This window comes from Anneissia japonica, unplaced genomic scaffold (assembly GCF_011630105.1).
Source record: "Anneissia japonica isolate Jap-2015-1 unplaced genomic scaffold, ASM1163010v1 scaffold997_len2565447_cov190, whole genome shotgun sequence".
NCBI lineage: Eukaryota > Metazoa > Echinodermata > Crinoidea > Comatulida > Comatulidae > Anneissia > Anneissia japonica.
In genome coordinates this window covers 497529-521880 of record NW_022696369.1, presented here as the reverse complement: position 1 = coordinate 521880, position 24352 = coordinate 497529, and the positions used below count along the sequence as shown (strand labels likewise).

The 24352-nt window shown below is 34.7% G+C and overlaps 2 protein-coding genes and 1 long non-coding RNA gene across 4 annotated transcripts in view; all 3 read left to right on the top strand.

Moving 5' to 3' along the window:
- LOC117102075 overlaps positions 1–4583 on the top strand; it is an 8584-nt gene extending 4001 nt beyond the window's left edge. The window contains exons 2-4 of one of the 2 annotated variants that reach the window (XM_033242293.1): positions 199–653; positions 1400–1579; positions 3387–4583. In XM_033242293.1, the coding sequence (XP_033098184.1) occupies positions 410–653; positions 1400–1579; positions 3387–3451 (489 nt within the window). In that variant the 5' untranslated portion in view covers positions 199–409 and the 3' untranslated portion in view covers positions 3452–4583. Of the gene's footprint in view, positions 1–161; positions 654–1399; positions 1580–3386 lie in introns of both variants that reach the window. The other variant, XM_033242294.1, reaches the window with a different exon arrangement.
- A 6623-nt stretch (positions 4584–11206) lies between these two features.
- Positions 11207–13108, top strand: LOC117102042. The gene is made up of 4 exons (XM_033242257.1): positions 11207–11594; positions 11770–11937; positions 12508–12660; positions 12882–13108. The coding sequence occupies exons 1-4, from the start codon at positions 11357–11359 to the stop codon at positions 13106–13108; spliced, it is 786 nt and encodes a 261-aa protein (XP_033098148.1). The 5' UTR covers positions 11207–11356.
- Positions 13109–13348: 240 nt separating this feature from the next.
- Positions 13349–15472, top strand: LOC117102034. Its single transcript, XR_004444352.1, has 3 exons — positions 13349–13433; positions 14275–14344; positions 15447–15472. It is a non-coding gene; the product is annotated as an uncharacterized LOC117102034 (long non-coding RNA).
- The last annotated feature ends 8880 nt before the right edge of the window (positions 15473–24352 follow it).

The following is a 24352-nucleotide window of genomic DNA, read 5'->3' as shown; positions in this document are numbered from 1 at the left end:
ATCTGTATTATACTTAAAATGTAGAACATTATACAGTAGACCTACTATTTTTTAAATGCGTTTTTTTACATTCGAGTATAAGTAGTATATGAATAAGAATACCCACAATTTACTTTATTTGACTATTCTGACAGTGATTAACTATATAGTAATTAATATAGGCCTACTTGACGTAGGACTATTCTTCTTTTAATGCAGCCTGTGCCGATTTTTTTTTGGGGTCGTCACACTATCAAGCTACATTTGTGGAAGCAACTTGCATTCAGAATTCAAAAGCTGGAACGAAGTCACGTGTCAGCAAACGGACTATCAACTTGTGAGCATAACTACTTTAGATGAAAACAATGCAATCCTCAATTCCTTTGAAAACTGTACTCACGGAGACTACGCCATCGGATTATCACGCCAGATGGGAATGCCGAGAGAAGATGACAGCAGTTGGAACTGGGAATCTGGTGAGACTGTGAACCTGCTAAACTGGGGTAATAATCAACCAAACCTTCAAGACAGTAAGTCCGCAGGAGTGTACATGACGACTCTGGAATCCTATTCCTATGTACCTGGCAAATGGCACGACCTTGAGAATACCTTTCAAATAGGGTTACATACTGGTAGTCTTGGATATGGATATATTTGTGAAAAATCAGTGATAAGTGAGTCAATGTAATAGATCAACAGCATAATTACCTTCTGAAATACATAATGTGTACAAGGAGTATTAAGTGTTTTCGGCTATTAGCTTTAATATATTACAGTATATAATAGACTTGACATTACATCGTTTAATTAAGTAGAGGTGACGTGACGCTAGTAACGGGAATTGTTTTTGGCTGTCATAAACATCCTTTTTGTCTTACCTATGTACATTCATAATTTGTTAGTTATTTTTTCATATTTTTTATTGAATGTCCGAATAATAAATGTATTTCAACAAATAATTTGGTTTACTATTTTTAAATAGCAGGCCTTTAGCAAATTACAGGATAGAACTATTGCTGCTATACTCAATGAATTGATTCTTAACGTATAAAAGTAACTTTCTTTGCCATTTACTATTTTTCCACGTTTGAATATTTTTATAAAAAGAACGAAATTAAAATTATATGCCAGCAATCAGGTTATCAACTTGTGAATATAATTACATCAGATAATAATGATGGTACACACGTGGCACGAAGGCGGATCCAAAGAAATATCTAGGTAGGGGCCATGCGAATGAAAAAACACAGAGCGGGTGGTGTTTGTCTACAGTTGCTTGAACATTATGCATAGCTGACAAGTGGAAATGGAAAGTGTTGCTGGTTGAGCCTTCAGTCCTACTATGATTGTTTAGCACTTCTAGGTGTCCGGAAATAGTATCTCATATATGACAGCTCATATAAACTTTTATGTTTCGCAGCAACCCCAAATTTATCCACGACTGCAGCAAAGCAGTCATTTACCAGTGGTTTACAGTCGAGTTTCACTTATCGCAGACCAACAATAATATCAACCACAGTAGGAATAACTGGAGGAACCAAGGAAAGAACTGATATCAGTAATGGACCATTTACAAAAGCTAACGCAGATAAAGATGAAAGTAGGCAACTTTAATATTAATTAATATTTATCTTTTGACGTTTTCCCCCATTACAGAAAATTATAAAAGTATTTCTAGATATGAATATATTTTTTATAAATGTTTAAACTATGATAAGTAATTTTAGTAATTACTCATTCTGAAAATCACAATGTCTGCATCATTATGCTAACAGTTCACACATATATTATTATTATTATTATTATTCGAAAATATTGTTGATTTTTATAAACTTAGAGAAAGTTAATATAATATTTCATTTGAGGGCTATTTTAAATATTAAATACCCAAAAATAATTAAAAATAAATCTTTATATTCAGTTACAAAATCGGATCCATTGACAAATCGTATTGACAAATGTAGGTGGGCAATGCTTGGGCACATTTTACTGAGTGATGAACTCACTCCTGCACATTGTGCACTTGTATTTGCCGTCACTCAGTCAGTATTCTTGAAAGGCAGAAGACACAGTGTCACTTTATCCTCAAAAATTAAATCTGATATAAAATAAAGAGGGCTTAGTTTCGAAAATATTGTTGATCTTAATAAACTTAAATAGAAATAACCAGAAACAAAATCCGATGGAAGGGAATGTTTAAAAAATGATGCGGTATGTAAAACATGGCTGTGACTTCACAATTTATTTGTGTTTGCCTAAAGTTTAATAATGATAATATATATATATATATATATGTATATATATATGTATATATATACATATATATATACATATATATGTACATATATATTACATAAGTACGTATACTTCAATTCTGATTGATTTACATAATAAGATAATAGGCCTATATCATAATATAAAATAGTTTGAAAGTGTGCGTAGTACAAAAATAATCAAATTGGTCGTAAGCTGTCTTTAAAAAGGTATATGTCAATTAATAAGTAATAATACCGTACGTTACAGCAGCCTTATCAAATGTGTGTGCTCCAAGATGGTATGTGATTGTAAATTAATCATTAATTTTATTTTCAAAACTACATTTTATATGCTTATTTACATCTATATCCCATATGACTTCAGCTCTTCATCACCTTCCTTGCAACATCTTGTTTTCCTTGCTTAATATGTTTTTTTTTGTTACAATGCCTTGCCTGTCTGCCTATTCGTTGTGTTTCGTCTGTGCTTGTCAGTTATTATTTATTTCATTTTTATTTATTTTTTATCGTTTGCCTTTTTCTCTGTAAAGGTGGCAAAGCTCATATTTTGTTCTCCCCACCTCACTTGAATGTGTCCTTTTTCTTCATTTGGTAAAATAAATACTGAAAATATTCTCAAAATGTTCGCACCTCAGCCCCAACCATGTTGGGGCTGAGGTGTGGACTATCACGTACCCATGATAGAAGATCATGGGGGAAGGGGAACACGCCCCTCCACATATTTTTTTAAGGGGTAATGTTGTCCCCTCACTTTTCGTGAGTAAAGAAGATGCCTGAAAATGGTTGAAATAAACTGCATAAATTTTTCAGGTTTTAACGAAAGAGCGCTGTATAGCTAGCCAGAGTACATCTTATTTTATAGCAAGATACCGGTATCTCTGCCCATAAAATATCTGAATTACCTAAAGAGTGTCACATCCGGCAATCTAGAGGTAACATTTCCTCAAATTTTACCACCTCACCACCAATTGTGGTGGGGCTGAGATGGGTGTGGACTCACGGATTTGAAGTAGGAAAAGTAAATACGTCAAAGACAATGTTTTTAAGTTTAATTTTCTATGGTACATCACACATATTAATTAAGATCTCTGTGGTTGCCAAATATGTAATCTCTATTCCTTTTAACTTTAGGTTTCGTGATCGATTATTTTGCAAGTCAAAGATCAAAACGAACCAGGAATTTACGAGTGATTTAGTTGAGGTTATACCGTGTGATATATACAGTATCAGTTTGGATAATGGTCAGCTTCTATGTGTTGAAAACACACAAAAACTAAAAAGACATCCACGTACTACTGAAGTTCAAGTTGAAGTTGAAGTTGAATGTAATAATAAGCCATTATACGTGAATCATAGCATAAATGGGCATGCCAGAAAGCGTCCAAATGATAACGAATGTAGAAAAAAATCAGATTACGAACAACATCAAGAAGAGGAAATGGTAAAAGTGTATGCTGAGATTACAGGCGACAGTGAACGAAAAGTGTACGAACCTCAGTCAATTCATTCGGAAAGACTTTAAAATTCATCAGATTAAACGAATGATATAGAGATGCACCCTACAAAAAGACTTGTGCCATTGTAGCTACTGCGGTAGATTATAAGGAGAAAACTTAAAGATGCCTTAAACATAAACATGAAAACCAGAAAAATGAAACAACAAAGTGAAAGATTATCTTCGATTTCAAAAATGTCTTAAAATATGAAGGACCCCTTTGCAATTCAAATAAAACATTTAATATTTAGAGAAACATTACAATTTTCACTGATTTACAGACCTTTCAGTACCAAAACCAGCATGCCCGTACGCAGTGGGGAGAGGTGGGACGGGTGCATACGCAACCCCCCCCCCCCACCAATTACTAAAGGTCCACATTTTTTAACTCACTTCAGACCTATCAGAGAAGTTTCCAACTAGACAAGCAACGACTTTTAACTGTCCATAAAGATTTTTGAGGAATTTGAGTGTTTTCCCCACCGCTTGCATGTCAATGATTCACTGCGAACAAACTCATCTTCCTTCTATGTTTCACTAAAATCATCTTTAGTTTTGCTTGGAAATCATTTTGATACAGCAGGGACGGATTTAGACCTTCGCACAGTTCGCCATGGTGAATGTCAGAACAACAAAAATATAATACACAAAGAATCGTCAAAAACAATACAGAAAGATTATTGGTTGCCTAGACTAATATATCAGATTATTGTGCGATTGTCAGTAAAGCACTGGCTCCTCTACCCAACGTCCAGCCACAGTAGCAGCAGCGATGAAGGAATGTGATGATGACATTTTCCTTAATGCGGTGGTGCTCCCCCCAACCCTAAATTTGTCAAAATTATTTAAAAAAAAAGAAATTTATATTCAAATGTAGGTTAGTTTTATTCAGTTTAAACACCAAGGATAGCCCACGAAAGTCTAGAAGAAGACTTATTTCCAGTGGGGTCCTTCTGGTGGTGATTGGGCAGTACACAGGGAGACAATCCCCTACTCCTTTCCGAAGAGTGTACTACGTACTTTAACGTGCACATGGGCCATAAATGCACACGGGACCAACGGCTTAAACGACGGTGCACTATTGTAACTTGTATTTCAGCCCTCCAGCTGAAACACAGAAAGGCAGTGATAGGAATTGAACCGGGGACCTAGAGATCTCCACGGTTCAGCGCGCACACAGTGGCTACTACCAGATTAGCCGACCGAGCTAAACTGATTTCTTAAATTCTATAAATCTGATAGTGCCATCTCAGGCAATCTAGCGGTATCATAATCATAAATTTTCTTACCTCAGCCCCAATTATGCTCAAGCTGAGGTGTTATAGACCCTCAATGTGTGAAAGTCTTTCCCTGATTTCCCCCCCCCCCTCTATTTCGAATTCATAAATCCGCCACTGACAGTGACGGATTCAAAGAGGCCCAGTCGGCCAGTCCCCCTAAATTTTTTAAAATTAAAAAAAGAAGTGGGGTGGGTGGGGGAGAGAAAATTATATTCAAATTGTATGAGAGTGCAATTTCTGGCCATTTCGAGGTGGCATAAATATATATTTTCTGCCCTCAGCCCCAACCATGAGGTGGTATCTTTTCCATCTGTGAAAGTTTTTCCCTGGCGCCCTCTTCAGATTCTTGGATCCGCCACTTAAAATTGTTTAATATACGCATCTCCAGAAATCGATTGGATAAGACCTCAAATTATCAAACAAATTCTAGGATCCGTTCTCTCCCAACATGGTTTTTCCACCTAGGTGCCCCCACCCCTGGGAGCCATTTTGGTCCACTTTACAAATTTCGCACCAACCCAATACAAATCCTGCGTACGGGCCTGGCTAGCCACCTTTAAAAGGTTGTATGTTAAAGAGAGAAAAAAAATCGTTTATATGTCTAGTAATTGGTGAGAAGATAGCGGTATCTTATATTATTATCATCTATGAGAACCGTCAGTACCATCCTCGTCATCATTATCCTCATCGTCATCGTCCTTTTCAGCACCATCGTCATCATCAGTATATTTGGTCATGATGATCATATCATCATTATAATATCGTCATCATCATTATTATCCCCATAATCATCATCATCATTATCATAATCATCATCATCATCTTTATCTTCGTTATCATCATCATCATCATCATCATTTTTATCGTTATTAATATCATAATCATTGTTGTCTTAGTTGATATTTATTTTTAGTCAATATCTTCACTATAATAATCTTTTAATGATATTCGCTACCCTGCATCTATACATTTTTTTAAATGTTAGTTTATTTTAATAACCTAACATTAAAAAAAAAAAATTTTAAGCATTTTAAAAAGACATGAAATAATAAACAATAGGTTTTAAGAATACCAGATAACATTTTGTGATCAGTTGTATATATACATACCAATTTATCCCCTTGATATCCAACATCCGCTAACATGTTCATGCATTACTATGTTCAGATTAGGCTTATGCACCTCATAGAGGCAATAGTTTTAACGAAAGCGTAGCGTGTTTACTAAAATATTTGTATAGAGTATTCAAAATGATAATTTTCCCATAGAGTTTATTGATACAAAAATTGTTAATGAACTACTTTCATAAATACCGTAACTGCAATATACAAAATAATGAGTTTAATATCAACAATAACATTAAAACATTGAGTGTAAATAAACTTGTTATTTTCGTGTCTAATTGTTTTTGTTGTTGCAAACCTGTCAGAACAGCTTATACTAATTAAGCCTGCGGTTCGCTGGATGACTTTCATCATCTACTATTGATTATTTATCAAAGGTACATCATATTATTTTAGCTCAGTAATTTATTTCACATGAATACGTACAGATTTTTAACAGAAGATAGTATATACAAAAATAGCTCCCTCCATAAAAGTTCCCCATGGTTACATCAACGGCGGCGGAACGTTTTTGAAAGTGGGTGGGGTGCACTTTTATAAGGTCCAGTATGCGAGCGAAGCGAGCATCTAGGCTGGGGGCAAGGGCCGCCAAGAGCCCCCGGTGGGGAAGCTACGGATATTTTACGAAGTTTGGTGAATTTTGTAAGTTATTTTATAAGCATCAAGCTACTGTAATATGATTTCATATTTTTTGTAATTTAGTGTCCGATCCAGGAATTCGAAATAGAAGGGCCCAGGGAGGGTACTTTCACAGATAGAAGATCTATACTACGTAAGAGGTAAGAAAATTTGTGATTATGGCACCTCTAGATGGCCGGAAATTGTACTTCCAGACATAAAATTTGAATATAATTATCTTTGTATCTCCATTTTTTTTATTGAACAATTTAGAGGGGTAGGGGCGGGGCGGCTGGGTCCCCTTGAATCCGCCACTGGGTACTTCAGCAGATGGAGAATCTATACCACCTCAGTCCCACCATGGTTGGGGTAAGAAAATTTGTGATTATGGCACCTCTAGATGGCGGGGAATTTACACTCTCAGACTTAAAATTTGAATATAATTTTCCATTTTCCATCTCCATTAAAAAAAATGAACAATTTAGCCTTTCTCCACGCCCCTTGAACGCGCCACAGGTTTCCGAAAAAGAGTCGAAGTCGAGATTGCTTTCACGACCTCAATGGATTATTTATCATGAGGGTTATCCTTGATATGGGTTCCCCGACGAAAACTTAACTTTTCCCCCGATGGATATAAATTGCCCTTCTATGTAGCCCGGAAATGATACTCCAACTGTGGCGGATCCAGGAAGTCCAAATAGAGGGGTTCCAGGGAGGGTCTTGGCAAATAGAATGTCCACCTTCCTCAGCCCCACAACTGTTGGGGCTGAGGTAAGAAAAAAATTATGATTAGGGCACCTCTAGATGGCCGGAAATGGCACTCTCGGATTAAAAATTGAATACAATTTTATCTGTTTTCTCCATTGTTTTTTATTTTGAAAAAAATAGGAGGATGGGGTCCCGTGCTGACTGGATTCCCCTTTGAATCTGCCACTGTTCAATATAACACTTGACATAGCCTATCATTTTGTTTCACAAATGATTAATTCCTAATGTCAAGCGAAAGATTTTTTATTCGAAAGATTTTTTTTTTACTCAATACAGTTTTTACAACCTATAACACATTAGGTGTACTGTAAATTCTGTAGTTAACCTCCAGAGAACTTTATTTTAGAAAATGGCCTAATTAAGTATCTTATTGTTTTCGTTAAATTAGATGGAGTTTAAATGTGGTTATATTACACTAGTTTTTAAGGTTTACTGTAAGCCAATCAGTTACACTTACTATACATCTTCGTGGTTAGCATAAAGAGAACTAGAACGTCGCTCCATTAAGAGTGTCTACCTCCCCCATGTGCCTAAATACAGAATTCACGAATGCAGGCGATTTTTTCTTCATGCTCGAGGGTGGGTTTCAAGGAAACTTTACAGACGCACGTAAACAAACGTCAATCAACATTTGGTTGCTCAACTCAAAAAGGGGACTTGTAATGTTCGTTAGAAAATGAAAAAAAAATCTATATTTTATAATAATAATAATAATAATAATAATAATAATAATAATAGGTCAATTTATAAGGCGCAAATAAACAGGGTGTAAGCACCAAATAATAATGATAATAATAATAATAGTAATAATAATAATAATAATAATAATAATAATAATAATAATAATAATAATAATAATAATAATAATAATAATAATAATAATAATAATAATAATAATGACATTGCAGCGTTCGTAAAATGTTTGTCACTGGTGTTGGGAATAGTCACAAAAGTGGGGGGGGGGCAATGGCCCCCTGGCCCCCGCTTCTGACGCCGTTGAGCAACATACTGTATAATAAGGTAAATGTACATAAATTATCATCATCTAAAATGTTTGTGTGTGTGTGTTTTTGTGCGAATTTTACTCGGCTTGTTCGTTGCGTGTTTCTTTTTGTCATCTTGTACCTATTGTATTCTAATTAATCAAACCTTTTTTCAGATGTGTTTTTTTTTAATTTTTAATATAGAGCCTCTAAACATCAGCTAGACTTCTTGGTCCAGTCGCAAGTGTCACACCCTCTATAAATAAAGCTTGAATAAAGAATACAGAAAGAATCGTTTTTTTGAAGTTTGAATACTATTGAAAGCAACTGTTTTCACATATATACGTTGCAGATAAAACACTGGTATTCGACTCAAAGGTGACACGCCCACTTTTTAAGCATCCTAAATGACAAGGCAGGAACTCCGAAGAGATTCTTTTGTGATGTAAAAAATGTTACTTTAAACTGTCTTGTGTAATACTTTTTAGTTTTTGAATATATATAAATTGTATATGAAAGAAAATGAGGAATCTGCTAGTGTGAATATAATCTTTCGAAACTGGGTCTTCATATTCTGCTGTCTCTGCAGATATCTTAACCATCCTTAACCAATTGGGTCACTGCAGCTTTCCTTGGAAGTTTGAATCCGATTGGAGCATTCGACAAACGCGCAACGCATAAGCATAAAACAAAGATCAATGTAATAGGCATACGTGTATATATATATGTATGTATATATAGATTAAAAGGCAAAATACTGAAAAACAACAATGCTGTGGGAAACAATGGCTGGATCTCAATAGAGATACAAAATTGATAAGCAACAGCTAAAAAGTAAACGTAAGTAAACAGCCAGAAATAGTGATTCTATAGCAAACTGTTGACCACCAGAGGAAAGTTGCCTGATATTGTACTTCTATAAACAAGTTTAAATATCTGAGATACAACAGTGGCTAAAGTAATAGGACAAAAATTACATTTTAAGTGATATCTTTAACTTAATTAGAAGTAAAATAACCTTATTTCATTTCGGGAGTAACATGACTATGCCATAGCGTTAAGCTAAAAGCATAAACTAAAAAATGTGAACCCTCGCACTAAAAATTTGAAGGTGCTCAGTGTAGACATTGTCAAAGCTTGTGGATTTACCTAGTGATTAATGTAATTCTTTACAGTTTCATGATAGGACAACATATTACAAATTTCTTTCAACTACCTTGAAACGTTTAAGAGTGCCACCGTTAATTGTTTTCACCTTTTCCCAGAACTTTAGGTAATTGTCATTAGCCGAAGATTTAGCCATAGAGTCACAACACAACAGAGTTTTTTATCATGTTTATATTGTCTAAAAGCCATTTTAAACTGAGACCTAGATATTAGCATTGAATCATAAAGAGGCCCATATCGGGCATGCATTAATCCATTGAATAATGCAATTGATGGTTAATACAGCAATTTAAAATGTTTTGAACATTATCACATATTATATCTCAATCAGTGAAACTTCTTGTTCGTCGAAAATGTTTAACTTAGGCATGAAATGCTTACGTTTCTTATGAGATGGTTGACTTGGAGTCAACTGTTCATAAAATAATCGTTTACAACGTAACAGACCTGATATCATTCAACAAAAACTCGGTTTTCTGTCGATTCGTATTTAATGGACGTATCGCACAGATGTGATACCGGTACTCAACGCGCATTTCCTGTCGAACATTGCGCTACGATTATTTTACCGTGCGTTACGCCGATTTCACAAAACAAACGTAGCAACCAGTTTCCTGTGAAATATAATTTTTCTTTGCAGAATTTGTCGCAATCGTAAGAAATTCTGAATTCTTACGTCGACAAAAAAACCAACGTAAACGACGTACTAGCTTCGTATGTGTTCCATTGCACTCTCAGATATAAACAAATGGTCGTAATAAAGCATTCAGCTAAAATCGTTGTCATGATAGCCCTATATCAAATCATGTGATCAGAATAACTAAATTCTTTATTTATTTACTAAAATGCATCCTTTGCATGGGGAAATAATAGTCAATACTCTTGGAAGGATTAGAATACCTAATATTAATACTGGGATATTCAGGAATTCTTCGAAAATTATAGAATATAAGAGAAATGTAAGATAATGTATGTTTTAAGTGGATTTCATGTAGTTACGAATTGTTTCTTGTGATGTGCTACTCAATATGTATATTTTTGGAATTTCTATCATTGTTTAAGTGATGCAATTATTTGAAAAAATAATTATATAGGACTATATGATTTTGATTCGAAATAAAGAATAACAAGTTCATAACCGTACCATGACAAAAAGGTACTTGTATCTCTATCTGTATTATATATATAATGTAGAACATTATAAAGCAGACCTATTATTTTTTCAATGTGTGTTTTACATCCGACAGAAATTGCGTTTGCAAATCACACGTAGTATTTGCTCTTAGTATCACTGTGAAGCTTAAAAGAGTTCAATTGCTTTACTGGTATAATAATATTTAAGTGGTGTATGAATAAGAATACTATAATTTTCTTTGTTTGACTATTCTGAAAGTGATTAGCTATATAGTAATTGATATACTTCTTCACGTAGGACTATTCTTCTTTTAATACAGCCTGTGCCGACTTTTTTTGGGGGTCGTCACACTATCAAGCTACATTTGTGGAAGCAGACGACTATTCAGAATTCAAAATATGGAACGAAGTTACGTGCCAGCAAACGGGCTATCAACTTGTGAGCATAACTACTTTAGATGAAAACAATGCAATCCTCAATTCCTTGGAAAACTGTACACATGGAGACTATGCCATCGGATTATCACGCCAGATGGGAATGCCGAGAATGAGTGCCAGCAGTTGGAAGTGGGAATCCGGTGAGACTGTGAACCTGCTAAATTGGGGTAGTAATGAACCAAATCTTCAAGACAGTAAGTCCGCAGGAGTGTATATGACGACTCAGGTATCCTATGTACCTGGTAAATGGCACGACCTTGAGAATACCCAGCGAATAGGGTTTTATATTGGTAGTCCTGGATATGGATATATTTGTGAAAAATTAACGATACGTAAGTGACAATAACTAATCAACATCTTGTATTATCCACCAATAAAAGTAAAATACATAATGTGTACACACTCATCGTGTCAATCACAATCATTTTACACTTAATAATAATGAATCACATACATGATACTGTGCATAGCCGGCTTATCCCAACCTCTTTATTTTTTGTAACACAGCAACTACACAGGTATCAACAACTGTTGGTGGAACATCAATGCAGTCGCTTACCAGTACTATAAAGTTGAGTACCACTCGTAGGCCTACATCAAGTTCATTCACTGTAATTGATCGAACCACAGAACGATCTAGTATCAGTGATGAAACAATTACAGCTAATGCAGAAGGTATGGTAGGCAAGTAAACACACGCGTCATTGTGCTAAATTAAAAATAATACTGGGTAAAGTGGTAAACATGTATGCAAATATTTTACATGTAAAACACAATCACATACATGAATGCAGAAAAGAACTTATACCCGTCTCATTTTTTTAAAATTCATAGCAAGCACCTACTCCAATACGACCAAAGAAACAACTGGAACCAGTGATGAACCAAGAACGGAGGCTAACACAGGAGGTAATGTTAAGCATCACAACGTCACTGAACTAAATATAAGCATAATAGTGGATAGGAGGAATTTTTTTTTTTTTTTGAAATAGTACCGAGTCCTTAATATTCACACCTGGTATCAGTCTGATATGCTATATAGTTGAGAAAAAAACCAATGATAGTCAAGTTCAGTAGTCAATAAACACATTTAACTGCCTAGGTAAAACATATTGTGTCATCCGTGTAAACATGTTACACATTATAAAACCAGGGAACAGTGAAATTACAATTTCGCTGTTCCCTGATTAAACACAATCACATACTAAACACACGAACAAAAAAAAAATCGTTTTCGTTTCACAGCAACCACAAAATTGTTTACAACTGCTAGTGGAACATCATCACAGTCTTTAACCAGTGGTGTACAACGCACATCAATATCTACCACGGTAAGAGAATCTAGAGAAAGAACTGCTAACACTGATGATCCAAGTACAAAGGCTGCTACAGATACAGGTAAAGATAGGCCATTAACTTAGGAAGTTGTTGAAATAGAATTGTTGGTACCACGATATTCGGATAAATCAATAAGTATGTGACAGTAAAAACAACACCTTCAATTATTGTATCTTTTGAAATAGATTCATCATCATGTAATTAATTAAATTTCTATTGCACAAATCAATGCTGCACAAATCATAGCTCGGCTCCTTATAAGCCCCATTTTCATTTTACAGCGACATTATTATCCACGACTGATGATGAAACAATACAGTTAACCAGTGGTAGGTCTATGCAGCCGAATAATAGCACACCTACATTACCTACGACGGGAATTGATGAAACCAAAGAAGGAACTGGTACCAGTTATAAACCAAGTATGAAGACTAGGCCTATCACAGAAAAGGGTAAATATTGGCAGTTAAAAGAAAGCGTAATTGTGTGGTTTGAGAAGTTGCTATGAAAAAGCTCTACACTTTTAGTTACATTCTGAAGTACATATTGCGTTCACAATCATCATGTAAATATTTTACATTATTAAAACGCAATCACATACATCAACGGTGCACACATCATAACCCTGCTCATATCAACCTGTTATCCATTTCACAGCAACCACACAATTATCCACGACTGCTAATGGATGTGGAATATCAATGCAGTCATTTTCTAGTGGTATTCAGTCGAGTTCCACTTCCGTATACCTAAATCAACACCAACCACTGAAATTGATGAATCCACAGAAGGAAATAATGAAAAACAAATGACGAAAGCTAACACAAATAAAGGTGCAAACAAATTGTAACCGTAACTTCCAGCGTCATTGTGCTAAATTCAAAATACAAGAATAATGAACTAGGAAATTTGTCCATCAATGGTAATCAATGGTGAATAAATATTCTGGGGAACAATACGAGGTCTGGAAAATTCCGGGCAGAGGCAGCGGCAAAGCCATCTGTAGCCTACTGTGAGGGTGTAGAGATGTTTGTAAGCTGTTCTGGGTCAAATTCTGAGACGTTTTAAACTGTTTTTGGTGAGAAGAATCAAACCTCTCCCCCTCCCCCCACCACCCCAAACCACTGACGGCGAAACAAAACTAGGGAACTTAATTCCCTGCGTCCTGTTGTTGCCGCCACTGGTATAAGTTTGAGGTTGATGTCATATACTATAGCTATTTTTTCATATGAAAGAACAGTTAATGTGACTATAAAGCAATGGAATATGACCTTTTGTGTGGGTGTAAAAAACTGAAAACATTGAAATGTCTATGATCATATCGGGAATTCTTGGCACTTCAATTACTCTTCTGATGACAAGTATGGGTAAATTGAGAGCTTTTGGAACTTACTGTTGGATAGCACAATGTAATATTAAAGATAGGTAAAAACAGCAATAGATTCAGTCAACATTATTCTGATTTTGAAATAAAATTAAACTACGGCTTGGGGTTTAAAATGTGTGTATCACTATATACATTGATAATATTAGTAATATACATTGATAACAGTACTTTCCACATATCATTAAGGAGGTTATATTAAATTTGAGGACAACTAAAAACCTGGGCGTTTGTTCAAAAAAATTATATGTGATATTAACATAACGGCAATGTGGTTATTTATTTTTCAGGCTGGATGACGGTTGTGTATGTAGTTGCGTCAATTGCTTTTGTTATTGTAGTCTTGGTTTTATTATATAGGTGCGTATAATAGCTAATAGTACATGGCAGTTCTATATTTAGTTCCGGGTTACCATTAGATAATCCTCATAAATAATGGACATTCAGTATTTCCCCTAACCTACTAGATGTTTGGTTATTCTACATCAAAAGAGAGAAATACAAATATAGTTTTCTAGAATGTTTTATCATTTACAATATTATTCTTTAATACGCTATTATATTGTCAGGGATGATGTGCTAATGAATTTAGAAGTTACAGGTGAGGTCATATTAAACCTCTTGGGTGCAGGGCACAGCTTCTGAGGCAGAAGGGGCGTACCCCTTTGGATCCTCATGGTTTCTGATTTATCGGGCCACTTAAAAATGTTCGAAGAAAAGCATTGATTATTTAAATGAATTAAATCTAACAGATTATCGTGTTATAAAAGAAGAAAAAAGAGAAAATTAATGTTTAAGTAACTTTGGTCAATGAAATGATCAGAAACGGGACTGCTAGCCTAGGCCAGCGTCTATCTAAGGCGTGCGCACGTCCTCCATCCCCGCCAAAAAAAACCCATATAACTGCCAAGTAGATAAAAATCACCTCATATCACCTTATTTTGAGAGCTAGCACTCCTCATTTAATCAAGAAGAGCCATTCATTCACAATTTAAAGACACCAATACCTAGTCTACTTTTTTTTTGTTATCAGTATTTTTTTAAATAATGCCTAGCCACATTATAAAAAATATATATAAAGGAGTATTGCTATGGGTCACTCGGGAAAGCTAAAAACTGCTTTTATTTCAATTTAATTCATTTCAATCTTTATTAGTCCAATATAAAAAAATATACACATCAAAAGTCTTTGTTTATACACTCCAATATATAAACGTTTAGAAAATTCAATATATATAAAAGGTTAAAAAATTCAATATATACAATTCAAATACAAAAGTTAAATTAGGTGAATACTGTACAATTTAAATAATAATTAGATTTGAAAGACCTTATCGTTTCTCGTTGATTTTGGTAGTTTGTAGAGTTTTAGGTTGCGCTTTGCATTTATTTATATAATTAGCCTGTAATTATAATTTTCACTGTTATAACCAGTCGTATTTTTCATTTACTCAAATTCAAGGCTTCGTGAAAGATCATGTTGCAAGTTGAAGTCCAGAATGGATGCGGAACTGGTGATGATAAACATAGTTAAGGATCAGCCGCTGATTGATTCCACTGAAAAAGGTAGTTGCGATGCTGACTCCACTACCATAGAAACATTATTATACAATGGCTCATACGGTAAGCCTAGTATTGATTCTGCAAACATAACAGGACAAGAAAAATATCCGGGTAATTTTGCTAATTCCATCATTAAAAATGAACCACCAGTGAGTTCACACGAGGCGGATACTTATCAAGTGAACCAGAGAACAAGTGTACATGACAAAGATAATCCACATGATTATGAAGAGGAAGTGGACAACCCGGTCTACGATGCTCTCCCATTTGACTGCTCAGAAAATCTTTACGCCTCACCAGATGAAATGACTGATGTTGCTGGATATGGTGTTGTATTGAAAAAGAATGACTCCTTGGCTAAACTGAATTCTAAATATGACATGTCAATGAAACGTAATCCCCAAGTGGAAAGTCGTGGCCACAGTAGTATCCAATCGGAAACAGAGAATGATTACGCTTCAATACAGTGACGGATTTAGAGGCGTACTCCCCCTCTATTTTTTTTGTAAAAAATTGTTTTGTAAAGCTTATCAGAAAATTACCATGCTAAATATTAAAAATTAATCAAATATCAACTCAAATTAATGAAGGTGCTAGAGGTTTAAGGGAGAATCTCACCTTGCACCCCTATCAGGGGCTCTTTCCTGAGACTCTCACTTTGTTCGGACATTCACGCCCCCTCTTTCTTACCGGGCTGCATCCGCCCCTGCAATAAATGAAATGACTGATGTTGCTGGACCTGGTTATGTGTTGAAAGAGACTGCTGTGCCTGTAGACGATCATGATGAGGTAGCAGACTCGAACACTGACGCTCTGTATGCAAAACATGACGTGTCCATAAAACGTAACAAGCAAGTGGAAAGTCCTGGCGACAATAATTACGCTTCATTAGATAAAATGACTGCTGGCTCTGGTGATGTGTTGACAGAAACTGACGCCACTGCAATACACGAAGATGATCATGTTAAGGTAGCAGACTCAAACATAGACGTTCTGTATGCAAAACCTGACCATGTCCATGAAACGTAACAACCAAGTGGAAAGTCCTCTTCAATCTGAAACAGAGAGCAATAACCATGATTCATCAGATAAAACAACACTAATTACTGGATAAACAACAAAAATAGAACATTCCTTGATGAACACTATAAGATGGGCTCAAACTTTATACTAAAGTGTAACGGCCTTAAATGAGACAAAACGACGGAACCTTGGTCACATGAAGACTATCATCATCATGACCACTATCACAACTTCCATTATCATCAACAATAACGAAAACGTGATGGTAGGCCTAAAAACTATATCTCTAATTAAGCTCTGCAGGACACTTACCATTGTCTTGTAACAACATTCTGATGGCACACACATTGCTAATAGATTCACATGGCTACGTTTCTTTTGTCACATCTACTTTTTTGTATTTTTTATCTTTCATATTATATATAATTACGCTTATTTCAAAGCCTAAAATCATAAGAGACAACCGAGGGCCTAAATAAACGTCTCGGATCGAAACCTGACGGTATGAAAAACTATGACAACATAGATCATCGAAGTCCCGATCGCGCGAAATGCTATCAATCCATATTTCAGATTAATTGTGGAAAATATAATGAATTTTAAAGAGCAACATTCAACGTTTATCTCTGCGGTTTTATATGGAACGTCAAAAGGGCAAATTTTAAACACACCCAGGCACAGTCAATTAACAAACACAGTAGATTTTTTCAAGCACAGTCAGTTTTCGGGTTCTCAGTGAGTTATAGTAAAACTTCGCTTTAGCTGCCCCTGACTAAAATATGTTATGGTATATTGTAAACCTTATACCTATATTTCAAATTATGTTAGTTTTAATTTTAGTGCGAACTAAAACGTTTTCCTAGAAAATATATTATACCAATTAACACTACTGCTGTTTCATCTCATTTTAGTGTATACAAGATATTCTTATGTCATAAAAATTATATGAAATTGCTTTCAAAACCTTCTTCTGTTAGTGGTCATATTGTTCTGTTCTTCGAAACTAATCGCAAGGGTAAGTGACCAGAGCGAGCGCACCCTCTTATTATGAATTACCGGTACCAGGCGCGTAGGCAGGGTGGGGGTGCAGATGGTGCGGACGCACCCCCCCCATTCCAAAAGGTCCACTTTTAAAAACCTATGATTTCACAAAATAGTTCCTAATTATCACAAAATGCTATAGCATGCATTGCATTATATATTTGCCAGCTTATCTAACAGTTGATTTTTAATAATGGGGTATGAAATTTGTTAGAAATTGATCGTCTCCGGTGATTGCAGATTGATCTATATAATATAAAGAATGTTATATAGGCCTGCAGATGTACAGGACATAATAACGTTACTTTTTCAGGTCCCAAAAACACCCAAATTAATGAAAATTTAATTGAAATATTCATGAATTATGTGTTTGAGAAATCTATTATGTAAGACCCTCAAAATGCTAATTTGTCGCTTTTCTCACAAACCCCCTCCAGGCCTCTGCCCCTGGACCAGCAAATTTCAAAAAGTCCACTTTTTAAAACCTATTATTTCACTAAAATCGTTCCTAATTATCGCGAAATGTTATAGTATACATTACATTTTTTTGCCCGCTCTTCTACCCGTTGAATTTTAATAATGTGCTAGTAAATCTGTTGAAAATTATCAGCTCCAGTGATTGTAGGCCTACAGATGTAAAGGACATAAAAAATTACAATTTTACAGTGGTGGATTCAAGGTGGAAGAGCCCCCTAAAATTATAAAAGAAATGGAGAAAAAAGAAAAATCATAATTAAAGTTTGTCTGAGAGTGCCATTTCCGGCCACTTTGAGGTGCCATAAACATAAATTTTCTTACCTCAGCCCCAACCATGGTGGGGCTGAGGTGGTATTGACCATATGTCTGTGTAAGTTTCTCCCTTCACCCCACCCTCTATTTCTCCTGCTTTGCTGTAGGTCCCTAGACAATACTCAAATGAATGAAAATTTAAATAGGATATTACATATGGATTTTAGAAATCCATTAAAAAAGGCCCTCAAAATGCTAATTTGTCAGAGCTTCCAGAAGATTCGCCCCACCCTCGCGGGGATCCCTAGGCAGTCGCCCATCGTAAGGTCCACTTCGGTTGCAAAACGCACCTCCCCATCGCAAAACCTGCCTACGGGCCTGGGTACGTCTCTTACTATTTAGAAAATTATCTTCGAATTGTAACTTTTAGTATTACATTGTGTATATGTTGCGTATAAGAAACATCAAAAGAGGCTACCCAGTATAAAGAACAATTTAATTTAAAAAAAATAGAATAAAATGATATAATCATTAGCATTATTATTATTATTATAGACAGCATCATAATTATCATCATTCCCTCCTCTTCATTAACATTATCATCATCCTCATTATAGCCTAATCATCATGATCATCATCATACATATTTTTATTGTGAGTACCAGCAACAAAATTGTCCCCATATTTCTCGTCATCCTCCCAGCGTTACCATTTCCTACTATTTCCGGCCATCTAGAAGTGCCATAATTTTTCTTACCTCACCCTCAACCATGGTGGGGCTCACGTGATCTCGACATCTGTGGAAGCTCCTCCCTACCCAATCCCCTCTCTATTTAAGTTTCTGGATCCAGTAGAGAAACCAAATGGTAGTCGGTAGGTGTTTGATTCAATCCCGATGAGGGTCAAATTATTATTATTATTATTATTATTATTTTTATTATTATTATTATTATTATTATTATTATTATTATCAGCATCCTTCTCCTCCTATTCATCGTCATCATCTTAATTTTAACAGCATCCTCATCCATGTCTTTGTTGTGAGTACCAGCAACGTCAATGCCACCATTAGTGTCATGTCTCTCATCCTCCAATCGTTACCCAGCAAAGACATCATTATCATAGAAACGAAATACAGTAATTGGTATTTACTATCGTGAATTTTCAATGTTTTTTGTTTATTATAGCATAATATGTTAACGTCGAATATTAAATGTCTTAGTCTATAATAATGTTTATTCAGTTTATTATAGCTACAATATAGTTGTAAACGTGTTTACACTAACCGATTTTTACTAAGTATTTCTATAAAATTTTGAATGCAACTGATAGTTTATGACCATTTACTCTTAACAGGTTCTAGCTTTTACTATCATATAATAATAGGCCTATGCACTGTTATCATACCATTGTACGTAATAAAACATTATATGTAAACTTTTATTTCTAATGGAAGGGCGACTCCATACACAATTATGATGTCTTTGTAATAGTTGTGTACTTCTAACAACAATCATCTGACGACCTGAGGAAATACAAGAGATAATTACCCAGTGGTCTTATAGCTCAGCTGGTACTGGAGAGCTTGTAGACCTACGTGTTTGAAAGGTTGGGTAGTGTTTGAAGCCATTAAAGCTTATAACGACCCATCACATTTCAATTGGTAAAGCAGCAAAATGGTAGTCGGTAGGCGTTAGGTTCAATACCCGATGACTGGTGTCAACGTTTTTATAGATATTGTGTAATAAAATGATAATATAAACGACTATGTTTTGCTTTTGTTTTTCAAACATGTACATTAAATCAAAGTACTTTACCCTTAGCTGCATAGGCAGAATGACAAAATAAAATCTAAGTGTAATAGAATAATATATCTGCCTCTTGTTTCGGGCATAGCCCATTATCAGTTATATTTCGTATTTTTATATTATACAAGAGAATTTTAAAACAATAACATTTATGTCGATAATAATATTGGTAGTCTCATGGTGTTTGCATATCTCAGTTCTGTACACCATAGCTAGACCTTTGTTTTATCGCCGTTATGTAGACGATATTTTCTGTCTTTTTTCATCTAAACATAATGCTATTTCATTCTTTAATTTCATTAATAGACAGCACCAAAACATCAAGTTTACCATGGAAGGAGAAGAACAGCACCTTCTACCTTTCCTTGACATACTCTAGGATAACAGTGGTCCATTTTCCCTGAAAACATCAATTTATCGCAAGAAAACGTTTACTGGCCTTCTCACAAACTTCCATAGTTTCACTTTGGTTGCCTACAAACAAGGATTAATTCGCACCCTTATTGATAGAGTCTACAAAATTAACAGCACATGGTTTGGCTTTCACAGTGATCTTGGGGAACTAACAGCGATTTTAAGAAAAAATATGTACCCACAAAATCTTATAAATAAAATTATAAAGAGTTATTTGAACAAATGTGTTAATCCCATCCTCCGAATTCACCCTCACTGGAAGAAATTGAACCTGTGTATTATTACACGTTACCGTTTTTGGGATTGGCCACTAATATCAAACGTAAAATTAAATGGCTATCAAAAATTTTTGCAAAAATGTAAACATTGTTATGGTTTTCAAATCTTACAAAATTAGTAATCTGTATAGCATGAAAGACCCTGTCAGAGGTGGAAGAATTAAACACCATGAGAAGAAAACTTAAATCGCTTGTTCTCTTTATTAAATGTCTGGCAATAATAATTTCGTATATAATGTATGTATATATATGTATGTATATATATATGTATATATATGTACATATATATATATATACATATATATATATATTTATATACATATGTTAATAAACTTGGAACAAATAAAGCATTAGGTTACGATGATATAAGCGCGAATTATATTAAACATACTAAGCCAATTACACATATGATAAACGTTTCATTAACTCATTCGACACTATTTCTCCCCACCCCCACCCTCTTTTACTCTTACACATTTAGAGTTCTTAGAAGGACGGCTTTACTCACCACAACAAGAACCGACTTTTTCCCTGATGAATAAAAAAAAATTTGTAAAAACTATACCAGTATTCAAAAGTGGCGAAACATAACATCAATAATTATCGACTAATATCAATCTTACGCTGTCTTCCAAAAATATACAAAAGATTGGTCTATATGATAAAACTATTTCTTTCCTTAAAAATATTACATAATAAACTCTATATTTCAGCAACAACACTCAACAATTCATGCTTTATTACAAACCTTTAAAAAATAACGTCAGCTATTGAAAACAAATAATGTATTACGTGTAGACTTATCGAAAGCATTTACTTCGATCGAAAACGAATTATTATTTTATTGACAAGGTGAGATATTATGGTATACATTTGAATATAATTTCTTTTATTCCCTATTTAGTTTCAAATATGTGAATTTAAGGCGAATTATGAATGATATTTCACCAGTAAGATTATAGGCATAAGATGATTAGCCACAAAAACTAAAGTGGCGGACCCTGGAATTTGATATAGCGGTCAATTTTACAGATAGGTCGATATCACCTTAGCCATACCATAGTTGGGGTGAGGTCTAAACTTTGATCTGTGGCCCTTCTGATGGCCGGAAATGGTACGGTCAGACTCAAAATTTGAATGAAATTTTCTTCTATCCCCCATTTATTTTTAATTTTGCAACATTTAGGGCCCACTGAAAAAAAAAAGTATTCCAGATAAAGCAATACAAGAAACATACAAACAATATGTTCATTACCTGAGGATCCCACTAACAAGTGACTCTCTAGACACTAACATCTTTACATAAAGCGTACATAAAAAAAAAACAAATATAAAAGATTCTAACAGATTAGCAATAAAATATTGGAATTAAAATGCAATTTAGAGTGATAAAGTCAGTGCCTATTTCAAAGGTATTTCATTATTGATAAGGCACCTAAAATTTTTGTGACACTGTTGTAAGATAAGATATTTTTGCGGATCCTGGTTGAGAACCACAGGCCTAACGTGTATAGCAGGGTTGCTGTCAATGTATGGCGTAAGGAAACTTTGTCACATAATGAAGCGTTAAATCATTCAGGAGTTGTCGTAATTGTTATCATAACAAAATGAACTTAAGCAATGAGGTTAGAAAAATTGAAATATTATATTTTTCTTCAGAGTGGAGTAGAATACTGCAAGATGTTTCCTTCTAATCCCAGAGTTCTGGGTTCAAATTCTGGGACAGCTGTACTTTTTCTAACGACTAAAAATAACTCCATTTCCTAAGCCTCATAAAGAGATTTCGCAAGATAAAAGAATCACATTATTTCATTTATTTAAAGAGGAACCCTGGATATTAGCTGACCTAGGATACGCTAGAAGGGTAAAATATGGTTTAAAAAAATAATTGAAGTGTTATCCATAAATGATTAAAATAATTAATATTCCTTATTTTATAATATTGAACTTCCTGTTTGATACAAAAGTACAATTAGCATGAAATAGAGTAATGATGCAGAATTTGTGTGCATGTTATGAATGGAATCCATGTAAGTACATAAAAAAAGAGAAGAAAAAAGTAAAAGAAGTCGAAGGGCCAAAAGTGAATGATATCCATGTTAACTATCAATTAAAAATAATTTTGAGAAAAAGATTTATGTTCTGTTTTACAAACAGACATCAGGTTATGTTTCTTTCGCATCTAACTATTATAAAAGGGAACTAATGTGATATATTACGAAATTTAGGCCTACGTATACATAGTGCCACTAACTGGTTTCCATGAGTTGAGATTTGTCGTGCTGATAGTTTATTCTTCATTCTTCTCCGTTTGCCTAGGTCAGCTTTATTTGTTTAATCATTACTGCATTATGACTTCATATCTTATTATTTGTATTTGTTACAGTAAATGTATGTGCGTCATGCTCTACAAATTAAAACATATTTGAGATTTTTTTTTGTACACATACTTTGAGTAACAAATTCTCATTTAATTGTAGTATGTGCAAAATTCTATTTTGGGTTATCGCACTATGAAGTTACATTTGTAGAAGTAGCTAACTATTTGGATGTTAAAACATTGAACAAACTTAAAGATACATGTGAACAATCAGGTTACCAACTCGTGAGCATCACCACTTCACATGAAAACGATGCAATCTTGGACTTCCTCCAAGAAAATTGCACAAATGGAGACTACGCTACTCGATTATCACGTCAGATGGGAATGGATAGAAGCAATAAATGTAGTTGGAACTGGGAACCCGGTGATCCTGTTTTAGAGTTATTTTGGAAAGCTAGTGAACAGAATGTTGAAAATAATAAGGCGGCTGTAGTTTATATGACGACCCTGGATAACTTTAAACCTGGCAAATGGTGCGACATCGTGAGTACCGTGCCAGTAGGTTTTCCTAGTCATGGATATGGTTATATTTGTGAAAAATTAATAAGTAAGTTTCAGTAATCAATCAACACCTTAAATTATTATCAGCCCCTTGAAATACATAATGTCCACACAATACTCATGTATACCGGACACATTCAAGCACTATTAGATCAATTCTGCACATAAAAAGAACTTATATTTTTCGTTTCACAGCAACCACGCAATTATCCACGACTATAATTGACGGCACATCAATACAGCTATTTACCAGCAGTATCCCGCCAGGTTCCACTTATCATAGACATACATTACTAACCACGGTAAATGGTGAAAACAACGAAAGAACTGGTATTAGTGATGAACCAATTACGAGGCAAAACAATAGGCCTAACGGTAGGCAATTAAACTATACATTAAAGAGAAAGATCAAATAACGTTTTAGGACTAGGGCAAAAATATTTTAACATTTATAATATTACAATTTGAATCCGGTGATCCTGTTTTGGAGTTATTTTGGGATGATAGTGAACCGAATGCTGAATATTCTAAACCGGCAATAGTTTATATGACAATCTTGGAGGATAACTTTGAACCTGGCAAATGGTACGGCATAGAGTACCGTCCGAATGGGGTTAGGAACTGCTAG